At 38.9% G+C, this 17,710-nt stretch overlaps 1 protein-coding gene across 1 annotated transcript in view; it reads right to left on the bottom strand.

Moving 5' to 3' along the window:
- Positions 1-3,456: 3,456 nt before the first annotated feature.
- The window catches only part of TLE1 (transducin-like enhancer of split 1 (E(sp1) homolog, Drosophila)), a gene marked incomplete at its 5' end in the record, with an annotated part of 73,674 nt that continues 59,420 nt past the window's right edge, over positions 3,457-17,710 (bottom strand). Inside the window, 6 exons of the mRNA XM_009873764.1 lie at positions 3,457-4,229; positions 4,412-4,488; positions 4,929-5,079; positions 5,488-5,635; positions 7,487-7,734; positions 9,499-9,748. Of these exons, the coding sequence (XP_009872066.1) occupies positions 4,122-4,229; positions 4,412-4,488; positions 4,929-5,079; positions 5,488-5,635; positions 7,487-7,734; positions 9,499-9,748 (982 nt within the window). The remainder of the gene's footprint in view (positions 4,230-4,411; positions 4,489-4,928; positions 5,080-5,487; positions 5,636-7,486; positions 7,735-9,498; positions 9,749-17,710) is intronic.

The following is a 17,710-nucleotide window of genomic DNA, read 5'->3' as shown; positions in this document are numbered from 1 at the left end:
ACTTCCCCATCAACTCAAAATTGCACCCATATAATAAAAATAACCAGACTAACATGATCCCACAGGCTCATAAGTAGGGCAGTCTTTCACAAAAAAAAAACAACCAACCAAACAAAACAAATAAAAGGCAATTTGTAGATCTGGGTTTAAGTTACTTAAGTAACTAAATGCTTCTGAAACTTCTACCTGCATCACCAATGCAAATGTGTGAGAGATAAATTATCATTTATACACAAAAAGTACTCATGTGGCTAGATGACCGATTCTACTTTGATGTTTACATTAAAAAAGTAACACTATTATTTTAACAGTCTAAGAACTTCATATTCATTTGGTACCCTCTCTTTCCTGCAGAGGAACAAAAGCTTTTGAAATACCAAAAAAAAATTAAAAGAATTAATGTGGATAAAAAAACTCTCTCAGGGACCAGCAGCTTGTGGGTTGATGTAACTATTGCCCAGAGAGCCTGTGGATGCCCCCTCCCTGGAGGTGTTCAAGGCCAGGTTGGATGGAGCCTTGAGTAACCTGATCTAGTTGAGAGGCGTCTCTGCCCATGGCAGGGAGGTTGGATTAGATGATTTCTAAGGTCTCTTCCAACCTAGGTCATTCTATGATTCTATCCTTTCTTGGAATTATAAACAGAGATACTCTGACACAGTGACAAATGCATTGTGTGAAATAATATCATGATTTTCTGCACAATTGATTTGTAAAAGGTTATGCCTAGTGCATATATACAAAATATATATAACAAGTCGGCAAAGGATTCTGTTCAGTTGAATTGATATTACCACAGATCTCCTCTTCATTAGTTACTGTTCACACCAGCATCCAATATGTCATTTGTAAAGACCCCCTGCTTCTATCTGGCACTAGTCTTTGCCAGAGTCGAATTCAGACATCTCTGAATACGGAGGGCCACCCAGCAAACACTCTGTCTCAGAAATGGACTAGTCAAAGGAATCTTTTAGGATTGTAATTAAACTAACGAGAAAAAGGAATTACCTACACCATAGACACAGCTATACTTGTTTTTCCATGTGCTTTTCCCAGTACCTTGTCTGTTACTATTGGTCTGGGTTGGTCTGTTTCTTCATTTAATATGCAGTTCTTTCCATTGACTACTTTACACAGGGCTATAAGACCTTATTGAAGTTTTCAGCTCTGCAAGTTTTAAATTTTGTAGGTAATAGCATAGACAGACATGCTAATATTTCACCAAATGTATCTTTTCATTAGAAGTTGCTGGTGGAACAGGCAAATTTTGTTTGACAAATGAAGAAAAAAGTTTTGTAAATTAATAGTGAAACCTGAAACAAAAAATTGAGAGAACTATGCCTCCCCAAGCTTTTACACTCAAGGCTTAAAATTTATCTGATTGGGGAAAGAAAGTAGTGATTTTTAAATTACAGTCAAGAAATATATGGTACAAATATGTTTAGATTCAGTCACATGCATAAACTCCAATTCCATAACTGCTCTGACTCACTTGTGCATTCTAGAAGGCAAAGCATTTAATGATTTTCCTGATACTATGATTTTGAACCTTCTGATTCCCAAGAATGTGGTCTTACTAACAACCACTATATCATAACTTCTAGTGGACCAGTTATATACATGTGTGTATCTTCTTAGAAATTAATGTGTTAGAATACTTGCTCTCTTGGTTCCTCTAATACCAAATTTTAAGAATAGAAAAAAGAACACCCATAAAGTATAACCCAAGGTGACAGTACTTTGGAAGAAATCCAGATGTTCCTAGACACATTTCCAGTGCTGCTAAACAAAGTCAATGATCATTGGCAGAGTTGAATGTTCAGAAAAAATTTAACACGGAGTCAGTGCAGAAATCAAGTAACCTAGAACATACTCTTTTTTAAAAAAACTTCCCCTTTTTATAATGGCATAGTAGTTTACAAGATTTCAGTATAGCAAATATAATTATTTCTTTGAAAAGCCTGTTGATTTGGCTTTTTGCCTCATTATGTGTGAAAGGAATATGACCACTACCTAACCTGGTCTGTCATTTTCATACAGATAGATACTCACAACACAGCAATAGACAAAGATATAGATACATATGGATAGAACACTAATTTCAAATGTCTAGGAGATCAGATTATCCTGAAGGGTTAACATTTTACATTCCAAATGGAAAGTTAATGTATTAAGGCTATCACAATTCTAGATGCTATAAAATGGTTTCAGTAGAATGGGCATGTAAATTGAAAAGAAAACTGATGTCTCTTCAGACTGGTAACTGAGAGGAAATTTGCCCCCAGATGAGAAATTCCCTACCCAGTCAAATCTGTCAAACTTGATTCTTCCTAGTTACTTGTCTTTGAAAGAGCAGTGATATAGGTCATTGTCCAACACTTGCAAAATGAGAAAGCAGCTCTTCACAGAGGAGTCTTATTCTGTCTGCCAGTTTGTGTAATCTAAATTATTTGCTCAAAGGTATCCTTCTGTTCCTCATTATTCTCCATTAGCAACAAAAATTCTAATTAAATTTCAGACTGTAGGAAATGTATGGCCCTCAATGGTGCAAGAGCTAGATTTGTCTTGCACATGGCAGTAGAACTCAATCTGAAAAAAACCAATAGTTGGAAGAAAATGTACACATTCTCCCCACATCCATTTCTTTTGAGTACACCAAGAAACCTTGAAGATGTAAAGCTTTGGTAACTGGTTGCTTAGCATGGCTCTTCACAGATATCACACACTGATGAGACAGTGGAAAGGACTCAAAGATTGCTCAGTATGAAAACATATAGCCTACAGGCCTACGTAACACGGGACACTTAGGAAAAATTAATGCTAACTAATTTGTAGATTAGATTAGTTAAAAATCAAAAATATTCCTTTGTCAATATTCTCACAAGAAATTAAGAGGCCATTCTAACTTAGTTTAGGTTAATTCACTTCACTTGTAGCCCTGCAAGTATTCAACTTTAAGTAATCCCCTGTAAAACTCTCACTTTTGGTAACTAAATTTACCTGAGTATCTAAGTATAGACAAGATATTATAAAGGAAATGGTCATTAACTACCACTTCTCTGTAAAATACAAAGGATGCAACTTATTTAGATTTGTTTAATCACAGATATCCGCAGTTAATGTGTAACGGCTCTGCTGTACTTGGTTGAAATGTAGTCTCGCATTAATTCTGTTCAGCTGGGGGAGAAAGGAGAGGGAAGTCACCTTTTCTAGAGAAATGGCAAGAATGAGCTATGATCAGGCACATATTACTGTATCTGTCAAAGAACATATACATGGGACATCAGAATAAACTTAAAATAAACTGCACAACTTTATGAAATGTTCAATTTTTATATTTACACTATAATTAGTACAAAATTGCCTTTTAAGTTTTCTGTAGCACAAGACAGTATCTACTGGACTTGATACCCTACTACGTCAAAACAACTATTTTGAAGTATAATACAGGAATCTAGGAAGAGTTATAAAGAATAAGACATCATTTTCAAACTATACATAGTGTTTGCTTTTGCTTCTAAAAAGGTACTTATATCCCCAAAAGGTTTTTAATTTTAAATAAGCAGGGTGGGCAGGGAGGGGGCAGGGGGGAAGACTGGTCGTTGGTACTAAAGCCTTTACTGTAATAAACTAAATATATTTACAATTTATACAAATGTTTGACCTTCAACAAAAATACAAAAACATATCACAAGATGCAAAACCAGGAAACAAGTTCATCTGAGACACCACTGCTCTACACAGGACAGAATGCAACTTGAACCACAAGGAACAGAAAAGTATTTATCCCCCATATTCAGGCAATGAGAACAATTTGCATGAGGTCACAAAGAAAGAAAAAATAAAGGCTCCAACTTTCTTCAGTAGACTCAGCTTTTAAAAAACTATGTCAGAAACCTAGGCTACATATGTCCATCTTGCCTCTGTGTTCCGTTTGGTCCATGTAGCCAATATTTAGTTGCTGGATGTTGCCTTCTATTTTGAAAAATCGAGTAGTTTCATGGCAAGGTCTCGAACCTCAATACTTTTGTTCCTTTTTTAAAAGGCAAAACCTTCCTACTTCTACAATTAAGAACAATTTTGGCCCAGTTCAACTTCTAAAAGTTATATCCCCATCATATTTTTCAGTAGATAACTTCATAGACTGTAGCCTTTTTGTCTCCAGAGCCAGTGACTATGTACTTATCATCCACAGAGATGTCACAGCTAAGCACTGACGAGGATTCTTTGGACTAGAAGAAAAATAGAAATACATTACATCATTAAAAAAAAAGAAAAAAAAGAAAAAAGAAAAAAAGTTTTTACCCTCATCTCAGCATCCCATTTTGGGTAGATCACATAGGTGAATATATCCGAGCCCACTCCTGAGACTCTGGATGTTCTATTTTTTCTTTAAAAGTATCATCCTCCTCACCTGGAAGATACTGGCTCCGTAAGGAGTTCTCCATGCGTTAAGAAGGTTATCTTTCCCAGTACTCACAAACCATTTACCTAGAATACAAAACAGGAGGACTATGAAGACATATGAAACAGACATCTGATAGAGTTGGGTTTTTCAACTCATCTATGCAATCTGCTAACTAATTACCATTATAAAAGCTCTCATCGCTCATCAGCACAGTACTTTGCTTTGAATCATTATGGACACTCCTGCTTTTGGACAGTGTGTTACATACGAGGAAATTCCTAGCCTCTATAAGTAGGAACAGCTTTTTACACACAAATCAATCCTCACAGTAGCTTTTAGACAAACAGATAGTTGTTTGTAGATAAAGAACATCTGAATTCATAAAACAGATATATTTAATCATAACTGAGGAAACTGAGATCTAAATAAGTTTTTATTATCACATGAGCTATGACTATGTAATCTAATCGGCAAAGCACGAACTGGAGCCCTGACCTTCTGTTCTGTGTTCAAGGCAACTTACCACAGTAAGCAAACTTGAGTGACAATACACAACTCTCATGAAGGTGCAGCTGATATTTGTCTGGTTTGTTTACATGTAGCACTTCTACATTGCTGCTCTCCATTCCCACAGCTAGCCATTCACCAGTAGGACAATACCCAAGAGAAAATATCTGAAAATTAAACCACATTTACAGTTTTAATTTTACCCTACAGGTAACACTTTCTATTTTTTTCTACAACTGTCAAATTAATTGGAGAGGGGGAGAGAGAGAAGGGCTAAATAAAATTCACCTAGTTAAAAGCAAGACTGCAGTTCAAAATTCAAATGACTGAATAAGCCCTGCTCTTACCTATTAACTTAGAAAAGTAGAAGGAGGGGGAAAAAAATAAAAAGAGCAGTCTCAGGCTATCATTTTGTTTTGGAAGCTAAACATACAAAAGCTCAAAAATATTGTGTTTTAAGTAGCCTAAAAGAAGAGAGAGAACAATCTCCCAGTGGCACTGGGCTCAGTCTCAGCTTTCAACCTAGAAGTTTCCCACCCACCACCCTGCCCTTCACTCTAGAAAAATCCAGTTACCTGTGATGTGAAGTCATGCTGTTGTAGCTGTCTCCCCTCTCTCAAGTCCCAGGATCTGACAGTGTTATCCAAACCTCCTGTCCAGAGCTTGGTACCATCATTAGAAATGTCAATACAGCTGGCTCCATCTGTGTGGCCCTGGAATTGCCTGATAAAACAAACCAGACTGAATAATGATTTCCTGCCACAGCTCAAGGTAAACACTGTTGTGGTGTTAGTTTTGGACTCTGTATGTGTGTGTCATCTCTTCTGTGTCTCCTGATCAGCAAAAATCAGCCCCTCCCTCTTACTGAGCACATAATACAACAGTATTATAAATATCTCTTCCAGGTGCTAAAGAAATTAATTGCATCATGGCCAGCTGAACAAAATCAAGTATCTCCGATCAGATTTTGAAAAGCAAAGGAAAAACTTGTGAGAACATTAAAGTATAGTAACTACAGTTAAAAGCAGTAAGGAAAACACAGATAAAAACAAGTGCTGAGAGAACAGAACTCCAGTTTCAAAAACCAGCTTCTGTATTTTTCTTTGGCTGCAAGTCAAGATGATAAATAATAAGCAGAAATAGTAATAGGAAAGGATCCAGACAGAGATACAGATAGTTAAACACAAGCATTGCTGAGTCAGCAAAATTGCATTATCTGTGGCAAGAGATCACAAAAATCTAAATGGTGCAGTTTGTTTTAAAATCTTCTCATTAGTAATCCTTAGCTTTCAGCAACCTGAAGGTCATCTCAACTTTTCCTTAATCCTTTGGCAAAAACCTTCTCAGGCTCCTGTATTTTTCATCAGCAATTAGCTTTGGAAAGTCCCGAGCCTCAGTGTGAAAGGTGAAGGGCAGTTGGGGGGAAGACAACTAGTGCTTGAGAATGAAGGCCATGACTCACTAAGAGCTGCCACAGAAAGGTCACACAGCACAATTTGTTTTGTAGCTCTGGTCTCAAAATTCCATGTGTTATCAATAAGCAAGATCAGCCAGCAAGAGGTGGGAACACCTACAGCAAACTTTCAAAAGGCAAGACAGACAGATTGAGAGAGTGTACCTTTACAGAGACTAAGCGCGCATAGGGTAAACTCTTAAGATTTTATATAACTGAAATTGTTGTTAACCTAAAAGTTCAACAGAAAGTAAAATTTACATGCACATTAATGACACATAAGCTTACACTAATTACTGATACACAGAAAATGTAACTGAAACAGCAGACTAAGCAGAATCTTCAGTATTTAGGTTCAGAACTTCTCATAATACTGTAAGCCACTGCTACTTTGGTAAGTCTAAACCAAACTTTATCTTCTAATAAACTGCGCAGCTAGTTTCTAAGAGCCATTTCACACATGACCCTATCTTTCTTTCTCTGTCATAGTACTAATGCTGAATATTGATCTGCCAGACACTTTAATCTTCTAGCCTATTTATCAAAGGTCTAACAAAAGATTCCAAAAGAAATTTATGTGGCAATCAATTTGTTATGCTCTTCACAACCCATTCTTAACATTTTAGAGATCAAATTTCCCCTAAAACACCAAATATCTTTCTCTTATCTACGACCAAACATGAGTGCTTTATGTTTTCCTGAAGAACTGAGGGGATCTACACTTTCAAACACTTTTGCAAGATTAATTCTATTGCTTATGATCACTAAATAAGAACTGAAAATTCTCTTTACTACTCCACAAAGCTCAAGACAAAAGAAAAGAACAAACCTCAGAGTCCCCTAAAAGGCATGTTCAGTTTATTCTAATCACAAACCAGCCTAAATGCTGCTTGAAGAAACCTTTATAGGACCAGCCCTTTAGGCCCTGAAAGCATATCTTCCAAGATTAGGTTGAAGCTACCAAAACTCATTTCTGTCCAACTCAGCTGCAAACTGCATTCTTTGGATCGAAATACTACTTACTTTGCTATCATGAATCACTATTCAGGGAGATAAACATTGATGTGGCTGTCCAAAGAGCAGCTTCTATTTAAGTTTTCTGTAAACAAGTAATGACTCACCTGACCAATGTCTGATTGTGCAGGTCCCACACTGCGATGTTCCCATCACTGCAGCAGGAAAAGCACACCTTGGAGTCAGGGCTGATAGCCAGAGCATAGCAGGCAGGGGCTGAGGATGTCAGCTCTGCTTTTATACGAGGAGTTGGAGCTGCAAGGTCCCATATGGATAATGTGCTGGCTTCTCCACCAACTATTAGGGTGCATCCATCAGGCAGCAATTTACATGAGCGGATGTAGTTATCTCTGTTCTGTACAATACAAATCACCTCAGTTATGTTAATACACGCTTGCCAGTAATGACTACCAATCTGATTCTGACAGTATCCAAGTTTTAAGCATGATGCTATTTTTGCCATTACCAAAGTCCTGAAAAGGATAGATCCTAAAAGGCTGCAAACACCTACTACTTATCACTAACCAGAGACTGCAGGTGCAGAAATTAAACTGCAGACTCCAGTTGCCACAGTCTACTCTGTTTTAAACATGACAAATGGCAAGTCTTCTATCCCGTTACACAGAAACAGAGCTGAAGTAAGCTTTCATTTCTGCAAGCATACTTCACCAGCTAAGGTCATCAACAATAGAATTATCACAGCAAATAACCTTTCATTTGGCATTTAGGCAACCCAATACGAAAAAGCAGTTTAAGAACATGCCTTTTAGTTTTTAGAGTTTTCTTTCAAATATTATTTTTGATTCAACGTTTTAAAGTTAATATTTTAAGTAATCCCATACTGGCTCTTGATTCATGTTTGCTCAACATGATTCTTTTTGTACTTATGTTACTAGTTTCATATTTGTGATACTATTGCTGATTGAGAGCTACTGCAGCAGAATTAGAAGTGGAAAACATTTCAGCCTTTGTGTATTTCAAGCTTGATTCCTTAAGTGTATTGGATGATAATGTCTCTAGCAGCTGCCAATTTAACATAGTATCAGTCCTTTAGGAAATGGAAGGTTAGGATCTATAACTCAAAACATAAAACAATCATTTCAAAAAGTAGTCAAAACCAGTCCTATTTCTACTACTTTTGTATTCACAGCAAAGGAGCAGTAAGTAGTGCAGTGGAAATGTTGGCTTAGTCAGCCATTACTGCTCCATAACTGAAATGAAGACAGCTAGGACTGTGCATTCAGACACATACCTGCCACAGAGAAGACTACATATTCAACCATAATTTTACTACTAGACAACACAAGGGTATCAGTAAATAAAGGGCAAAGGCTAAAAAAAGAACAAAACGAAACAGAAAATCCACCACATTTAACTGGATCAACATTGAAGCTAGAATTATTTTCATTCAGAACATACATTACTGCACTTTACATCATTAAGTCTTCTCAGTTAACGTTTCGCAAATGGCCATGTGCTTCTAATAGGAGAAGCATCTCTTATTACAGCTGAATTTTTCAAGTTAGCTTTTCAGCTACCTATACAATTGCACTCAGTCCCTTTTGTATCCTGTAGACATGAAAACAACCAACCAAGATGTGTAACATGTGGATCACCAACCAAAGCATAGCGAGACTTAAAGTCACCTTGGCACATTATTTCATTTTGTGGTTGCTATGCTCTTACAAAAAGAAGAGGTTGTCACTCCTGATGTGAGTGAAACACCTAGGAAGGTTCTGTGGAGCCCTGCATAAGTCAGGCTACATTCCTAATAGATTCATGCACAATCATCATCATTACTAGAATGGCAAAAAAGGGAAGAAAAAGAGAGAAAGAGAAAGAGAAAGAGAGAGAGAAGATAAATAATCACATACACTCTCTACTTGGAAATCTTATCTAATCTGTTATTTGACACTTAGTGATGACACTTATCCTTAAATAAACTAGCACTCTTCTCTGTGAGTCCACTTATTACGTGTTTAAAAACCACGCAGATAAATACGTAAAGCAGGAAACAGAATTGCCTATTATTTCCTTTTAACATAAACAAAATCCAGCTATTTCGTTATTCAGTTTCCAAGAAGCAGCTACCCTTATGCGCAACTTTCTGTTCACCTACCAGGCAGTCCAGCTGAGAGACAGGGCTCTTGTTGCCAGGGTGGCTGATGTCCCAGACTTTGACGCACCCCTTCCCACCCGTGTACACGTGTCTCGTGGGGTTGCTGATGGTAACTGCACACACAACCTCCCCATGGTTCAGAGTGTTGATCTGACGGGCATGGCGAGGGATTCCTGGACCGATGAGGGCATCAGGAGGGAAAGGAACCGGCTGCATCTGACCATCTGCAGTAACGTGAAATGAGTAGGCTCTTTTGGGGAAAGAAAAGAGAGAAGACAAATAAACAAAAATAATCAGCCAGTTACAGTGCTATAACACAAGAAAACCAGAATATTTTTAAATTTTATTTGTTTGCCAATCTTTTTCTCATTAAAATCAGAGCCACAGTGACAAGAAATAAGGGCACATGAAACCTCTGAGAGGGACGAGGATTCAGAATACCTATTTTCAGCTTGTCTCACCTAAAGTATTCTTGCAAGGGGCAAGCATGTCAAATTCTATCCTTAAATCTCGGATAAAGTCATGGATGCTATCCCTCAGCCACTTGGATAATCAATAGATCTTTCAGTCCCCGGTTTCTAGTCAGCAGTTCTAAGTCTCAGAGCCATGACTCCTGCAGCAGCGATCCCTCACCAGGCACTACTCCTTCAGCCTTCTTCCAGGAGGCTTCCACTTGTTGCCTTGCAGTAGCACTAGCAAAAGTTCAACTTTTGCTCCATTCCTGTCCCTCATCACTAACATCAGCATCAGCTGTGCTCACATGCCAGTCTTTCCAGCCAATAACTAGTACTTTAAACAAAAAATAAAAACATGCAGAGTGGTTGCACACACATTTCATGAGAAAGCTGATATCATCTCCTCATAATTATGTTTTCTTTAATAAGCATTTTGGAAAAGCAGAAAGGCTCAGTTTTCCAGGTAGTTTTGTCACTTTTGTAACACCTTTTATTTGTATTCAATGCATGATTTCAAGTACGTGGAAACTGAGGGTTCAGGCAGCAAATCCCAACATTGAGTAAAAACACTCCTCCTCAGGGAAACTACACAAAATTATTTCTTCATGTTCACTGTAATGTTTAAAGCCAGCTCCGCTCAGGCACCAGGGCACAAATAGCAGCTAATAAACATTTAAGGTGCAGAGATTTTACTTTGTTTGGTTTAAATAATAATGAAAATACTACTGCAAAAGGCTGCTTTGTTATACTGCTGAGCTCCTTTTTGCATCTTCTGTTTTAAGCACATCCACAGCTCATGTTTTTGATGCTGCTGTTATATTAAGAGCACACTTCAAGATGCCAAAGTGGAGAAAAATTGTCAGATATGAGCCACTTTTTTTTCTTACTAATGAGTTACTATCCCCCTAGTGATACCTTTATTTTTTTTAATATATTCTTGTGTTCAGAATTGCCCTTTCTTTTCCAAATGTACCTTCTTCCTCAGAAACCTTCAGTCACTGTAGCTCAAGCGTTTGTATTGCATCTCTCTTCCAGGACCCAACAATAGATAATTCAATTTAATCTTTTATTCTGGGGTCTGAGCTAGTATTTTAAAAAGTATTTTGTTGTATGGTTCCAAGCATTTCACAGTTTGAAATAAAAGAACAAGTAAGATGTCTGGATCCATAACTGACATCACAATGCAACTGAATACACCCAGGAGCAGATCAGAAGAAATCCCTTTTAAAAAAGGTGACAAATGGAGAGGTCAAAACTTTACAGTTATTTCATATAAAGAGTAAAAGCAGAAATAGTCAGCCCACACAATATTACAGTTTTCTCAGAAAAACTGGTTAACTTCTACTAAGCAAAGAAGAAATTAATAGTGCACAAACATGCAATTCCTGTAATTCATTCATGTTTCATAGTTGGACATGTGAGTTGAAAGCCTGTTCAGATAATACATAGAAATGGAGGATGAGTACATACAAAAGATGACTGTCTCAAAGTAATTACTATCTAAACAGGTGAGACACAGATGGAAACGGAAGCAGGAGTGATATGAGACTACTCAAGGCTGAACAACTGCTCAGGTTCAGGTACAGAATCAACTAAAGAGTCATAGCACTTAACAGGCTGAAAAACTGGGCCCCATCCTGGGCTCCAGATTAAAGTCAGTTGCAGATTATTTGCCAGCAGTAAGAGTACACAGAACTGTAAAACTTTGAAGCCTCAGCCCGTCTTTGCTTTTATCAAGGACAGTAAAAAAACAATTAAGCAAGTATAAAGCACATTTTTTCCAGCATGTTTAAGATGAATAATCCACTTTTACATATTTTTTTTAATGGAAGGTTACAGCATGAGTGTTCTGTTCAGTTCAAAATATCTAAATAACTGGTGTCGTGAAATGCTTCTGTGCATATACACAGCTTCTCAGCTCTTCCTGAGATGGGCTGGCAGAAATAAGAACATTTTTCAAGTGCTTCATGCAAACTGTAGAATTCCGATGACTCTTCTGCTCTGAAATGCCAGTGTAGTTTTAATCACATAGAATTTTACCAGTATGTCTACATTAAAAGTGCTTTTATACAGATCATAAGAGTAGTGTCTCATTTTCATCATCATGTGAAGGTATTTGCTTCTAAGGATGGCTGGTCAGAACTCAGGATGACTTAAGTACAAGGGACTAACAAACAAGTGATAGTTTCTTACAAACCAAGACAGTTTTTCTATAATGCAGGTTATCAGCAATCCACTGTATAAAGAAATGGCTACACATTGCCAAATCCCTTTGACCCAGCCAAGACAAACACACAAAAATATAAATGTTTATTTGCTTGATGATGTGTGGTAAGTCATGCTAACATCACTCCTGACAGCGTACTTATATGGTCTAGTAACTTGCACCTGCTAGGTATTATACCATAACTTTTCATTGCACGTACTTTTTACTTGGGAAAATCTTGTGTAGTTTGTGAGACTGACACTCCTTAGACAAGGAAAGCTTCCATCTCAAAAGGAACACAGTACTGGAGACAGCAGTGCAGCTGCAGTCATGATTTCCAGTTCAATCACTGCTGTCCTGGGTTACCTCTCCATCAGGTCACAACAACAGAGGGCTGACTGTTACTTCTGGGGAGGATGGTACTTCCAGTACTACAATTAAAGCTGTAGGCATACTTACTCATGATTAAAAAAATCACTAGATTATTAATGCACTAGATATATTCACAGGCCTGAATTCTCAAAACTGACAAGCATCTTCATTGTCCAACCTTAAAAGAGTCATTATTTAGTAAAACTTGGTAAATCCTTTTCTCTAAAGCTCAAGATATTTCTTCACAGACAGCCTTGCCACACATCTTTTCTTCTCAACAAATTGCTATTGACATCTGAATTCCATAACTGTGCAAAAATGCAATGTACATTTTTTTCCTTTTACAATGATCCTTTGAAGTGACAGTGTACATCACGAGCTATTGTTCAGCTTCATGACAATCACGGATTTCTCTGCCACTTAAGAGTATTCTGCCTCTATGGAATGACCAGCTTCCACAATAACACATATCTTTGGTCAAATGACTGTTAGCATTACGATAACTCTTTCTCATGTTGACCTAACAACCACAGCGAATAAAAGAAACAGTTCTTCTTGTACGCAATTATAAGTTAACATAAAGCAAGCTAATTACATGTTAATTAGGATGCAAATATGCACTTGAAATTAATTGTATATTTATGAAAAGAACAGTTACGAGACAAACTTGCATGCCTTTTATTTGGGAAAGATTTTCAGAAACAGTACACTATCAAGGGGAAATCTTGCCTGACTAATCTGATATCCTTCTATGAAGGCATGTCCAAATGGGTTGATGAAGGGAGAGCAGAGGATGTCATATAACTTGACTTCAGTAAGGCTTTCGATACTGTCCCCCATAACATCCTCGTAGGTAAACTCAAGAGATGTGGGATAGATGATTTGACTGTGAGGTGGGTTGTGAACTGGCTCAGCAACAGAGTTCAGAGGGTTGTGATCAGCAGCACAGAGCCAAGTTGGAGGCCTGTAGCCAGTGGTGTTCTCCAGGGATCAGTACTGGCTCAAGTTGTAGTCAGTATCTTCATCAACGACCTGGGCGAGGGGATAGAGTGCACCCTCAGCAAGTTCGCTGATGATACGGAACTGGGAGGGGTGGCTGACACACAGGAAGGCTGTGCTGCCATCCAGTGAGATCTGGGCAGGCTGGAGAGCTGGGCAAAGGTGACCCTCATGATGTTCAATAAGGACAAGGGTAAAGTCCTGCACCTGGGGACGAATAACGCCAGATTAGGGGTCATCCTGCTGGAAAGCAGCTCCATGGAGAAAGACCTTGGAGTCCTAGTGGACAGTAAGTTGTCCATGGGACAGCAACGTGCCCTTGTGGCCAAGAGGGCCAATGGGATCCTTGGGTGCATTAAGAAAAATGTGACCAGCAGGTCTAGGGAACTTATTAACGTATACAAATATTTGATGGGTGGGTGTCAAGGGGAAGGAAACAATCTCTTCTCAGTGGTGCCCAGTGATAGAAAAAGGAATAATGAGTTTAAGTTAGAACATACGAAGTTCCATCTCAACATGAGGAGAAACTTTTTCACTGTGAGAGCAAAAGAGCACTGGCACAGGCTTCCCAGAGGTTGTGGAGTCTCCTCTGGAGACTTTCAAAACCTACCTGGACTCACTCCTGTGTGGCCTGTCCTAGGAGATCCTGCTCTGGCAGGGAAGTTGGACTGGATGATCTCTAGAGGTCCCTTCCAACACCAAACATTCTATGATTCTACGAAGTTCTCCTCCCTTTCTACTCTTCCCTGGTGAGAACACACCTAGAATACTAAGTCCAGTTTTGGGCTCCCCAATTCAAGAGAGACAGGGACCTAATGGAGAGAGTCCAACAGAGAGCTACGAGGCTGATTAAGGGACTTGAACATCTCTCCTGTGAAGAGAGACTGAGAGAACTGGTGCTGTTTAGTCTTGAAAGGAGATGGCTGAGAAGGTACCTTATTATGTAAACAAATATCTGATGGGTGGGTGTCCCCGTGATGCCCAGCAACAGAACAACAAATAATGAGTTTAAGTTAGAACACAGGAAGCTCCACCTCAACATGAGGAGAAACTTTTTCACTGTGAGGGTGACAGGGCACTGGCACAGGCTGCCCAGGCTGATTGTGGAGTTGTCTTCTCTGGAGACGTTCAAGACCCACCTGGATGTATTCCTGTGTGGCCTGCCCTAGGTGATCCTGCTCTGGCAGGAGGGGCGTTGAACTAGAAGATCTCTAGAGGTCCTTTCCAACCTCTAACATTGATTCTATGATTCTATCACTTATGATTACATTCCTTCTGAATAACAGACATATGCTGCTTTACTGCATCCAGTATTCTCATCTGTGTCAAGGCAGCACTGCAAACCTGCAGAGGTCCTATACACACAGTAGGTAATGCTAATACAAACCATTTTGTCAGCTTAAATCTGGTAATTATGGCTGCTCAATTTCCAAATAAATATCAAGTAAGTCTATAGTAAAAAAGTATTACTAGACATGGTGAGAGAGTTCAGAATAATTAATTCACTGCTCAAGAATATGGCTATTCAACTACCTAACTGCCAACTACTCTGAGTATTCCAATTGATGTAATGCATGCAATTTCTGCCTAAAGTACCATGCCTTTAAAAAAAAAGCCTTCTGTTTCATCCCTCCAATTCAAATAGAATTCCTTTATTAGAACAAAAACACACCAACTGCAAAACACAAAAGCAGACAGTTCCTTCTGCTGATGAGTACATGATGCTTTCAGTTCTTTGTATTTCAGCTTACTTTGAGTTGCAGTTACCACAACACACAATGAATATCTGAGTATGGTGTTTCATTACATAGGACAAAATACCAAGAAATAAGGATAAATGTATTCGTATAGAAATAATGAATCTGTAACTTCATACACATCATCATCTATCCACAGATACACAGGGAAAGAAAAACTTAACTTGTTATTCTAGAATATAATAAAATTAGTCTTCCCTTAAAATACTACTCATTGTACATTCACTGAACAAGTGTGAAGATCAAGAGAATTGAAACCTTTTTGACTTGACCTGAGCAATTCCAGAACAATACCAAAAACATAAACAAAAGTTAGCTTATAACAAGAAGCTGAAAGAGTTAACATATACACGAAATTTCCCTTTCCTACTAAAATAAGAAACATGTATTTACAGCTCTTTCTGGTGCCCATGTATAACACCTTGTGCTTCAATTAAAACCATATTTGAACATAAATAAAAAAACTGAAAAACATTCGTCTTCAATGCTACCATTAATTTACAATTCTAGATGCTAAGGAACCAATACTGTGGACAGACCTAAGTCTTACCACTGAGCTTGAAAATCTGTGTTCTGTGCACAATCCAACTATTAGAAGGTGTGGTTCACATCAAGGAGAAATCAACAAGAACATTAATTTAGCAGCTATAGAAGACTAAAAGCTAAATAAGCACCTTGCTAGAAAGGCAAAAAACATGATTACAGCAACATACCAGGAACCTATAATCCAGGGCATGGTTAAATGTATCAAAACAGCATAGTGCAAGATTCAGACACCACATGTCCATGTCAAAAACTATCGATTTCCCATCCCCAGCTTAAGACAAGGATAATTAATAATTAGGCTTAAGGCTATCTGGAAGGGAAAAGCACACACTCGTCTCAAAAAAACCCCAAACAACACAAACAAAAAACTTCAAACATTCAACCAAACCCAGAAGAGCTGTTAAGAAAAGAATAATCTACTGATGGGAATCAACTTTGAAATCAAGAATATGAAAACTGATTTTATGCACATTTATACACACACACATAATTCAAGTCCTTGTCCATAAAATTATGGGGCTACAAACAGTTGAAAAGAGAAGACAACTTATATGATATCACACATGTAAATGCCAAAATATGAAAGCAATACGAAAAACTTGAAAAGCCTCATAGGAAATAATATCTTTGCCGGTGACATGGACAGTGGGATTGAGTGCATCTTCAACAAGTTTCCTGACATCACCAAGTTGTGTGGTGCAGTTGACACGCTGGAGGGAAGGGAAGACATCCAGAGGGACCTGGACAGGGTTGAGAAGTGGGTCCAGGCCAACCTCATGAAGTTCAAAACGGCCAAATGAAAGGTCCTGCACTTGGGCTGGGATAATGCCAAGCACAGACACAGGCTGGGTCACAAGTGGGTTGAGAGCAGCCTTGCAGAGAAGGACTAGTTGATGAGATGCTCCACATGAGCTGCCAATGTGTGCTGGCAGCCGAAAAAGCCTAGGCTGCATCAAAAGAAGCCTGGCCAGCACATCAAGGGAGGTGATTCTGGACTTCCACTCTGCTCTGGTGAGACCCCACCTGCAGTTCTGTGCCTGGATCTGGAGTCCCCAACACAAGAAAGACATGGACTTGTTGGAGTGAGTCCAGAGGAGGGCTATGAAGGTGATCACGGGAATAGAGCACTTCTCTTATGACAAAAGGGAAGATCCAGGAAACTACAGACCAGTCAGCCTCACCTCCATCCGTGGAAAAATGATGGAGAGGCTCATTCTGGAGGTCATCTCTAAGCATATGGAAGAGAAGAAGGTTATCAGGAGCAGTCAGCATGGACTTAACAAGGGCAAATCATGCTTGACTAATCTCATAGCATTCTGTGATGTCATGACTGAACGAGTAGATGCAGGGAGACCAGTAGATGTAGTCTACATTGTCTTTAGCAAGGCTTTTCACACAGTGTCCTACAGCATCCTCATGAGCAAGCTCAGGAAGCGTGGGATAGAAGAACAGTGAGATGGGTTAAGAACTGGTTACACAATAGAGCCCAAAGAGTGGTGATCAGTGGTGCTGAGTTCAGCTGGAGACCCATAACTAGTGGAGTTCCCCAGGGATCAGTGCAGTGTCCAGTCCTCGACCTCAATGACAGGACAAAGTGTCTTCTCAGCAAGTTTGCTTATGATACGAAACTGGGAGGTTTGGCTGATACACCTGAAGGCTGTGTGGCCATTCAGCATGATTTGGACAGACTGGAGAGCTGGGCAAAGAGGAACCTAACGAGGCTCAACAAGAAAAAGCACAGAGTCCTGCACCCGTACAGGTTAGGAAGCGATCTGCTAGAGAGCAGCTCCATGGAGAAGGACCTTGGAGTCCTGGTGGACAAGTTATCCATGGGACAGCAATGTGCCCTTGTGGCCAAGGACAATGGTATCCTGAGG

This window comes from Apaloderma vittatum, unplaced genomic scaffold (assembly GCF_000703405.1).
Source record: "Apaloderma vittatum isolate BGI_N311 unplaced genomic scaffold, ASM70340v1 scaffold4437, whole genome shotgun sequence".
NCBI lineage: Eukaryota > Metazoa > Chordata > Aves > Trogoniformes > Trogonidae > Apaloderma > Apaloderma vittatum.
Note: the sequence above shows the minus strand (reverse complement) of the source record. Positions and strands in the feature narration are given on the sequence as shown.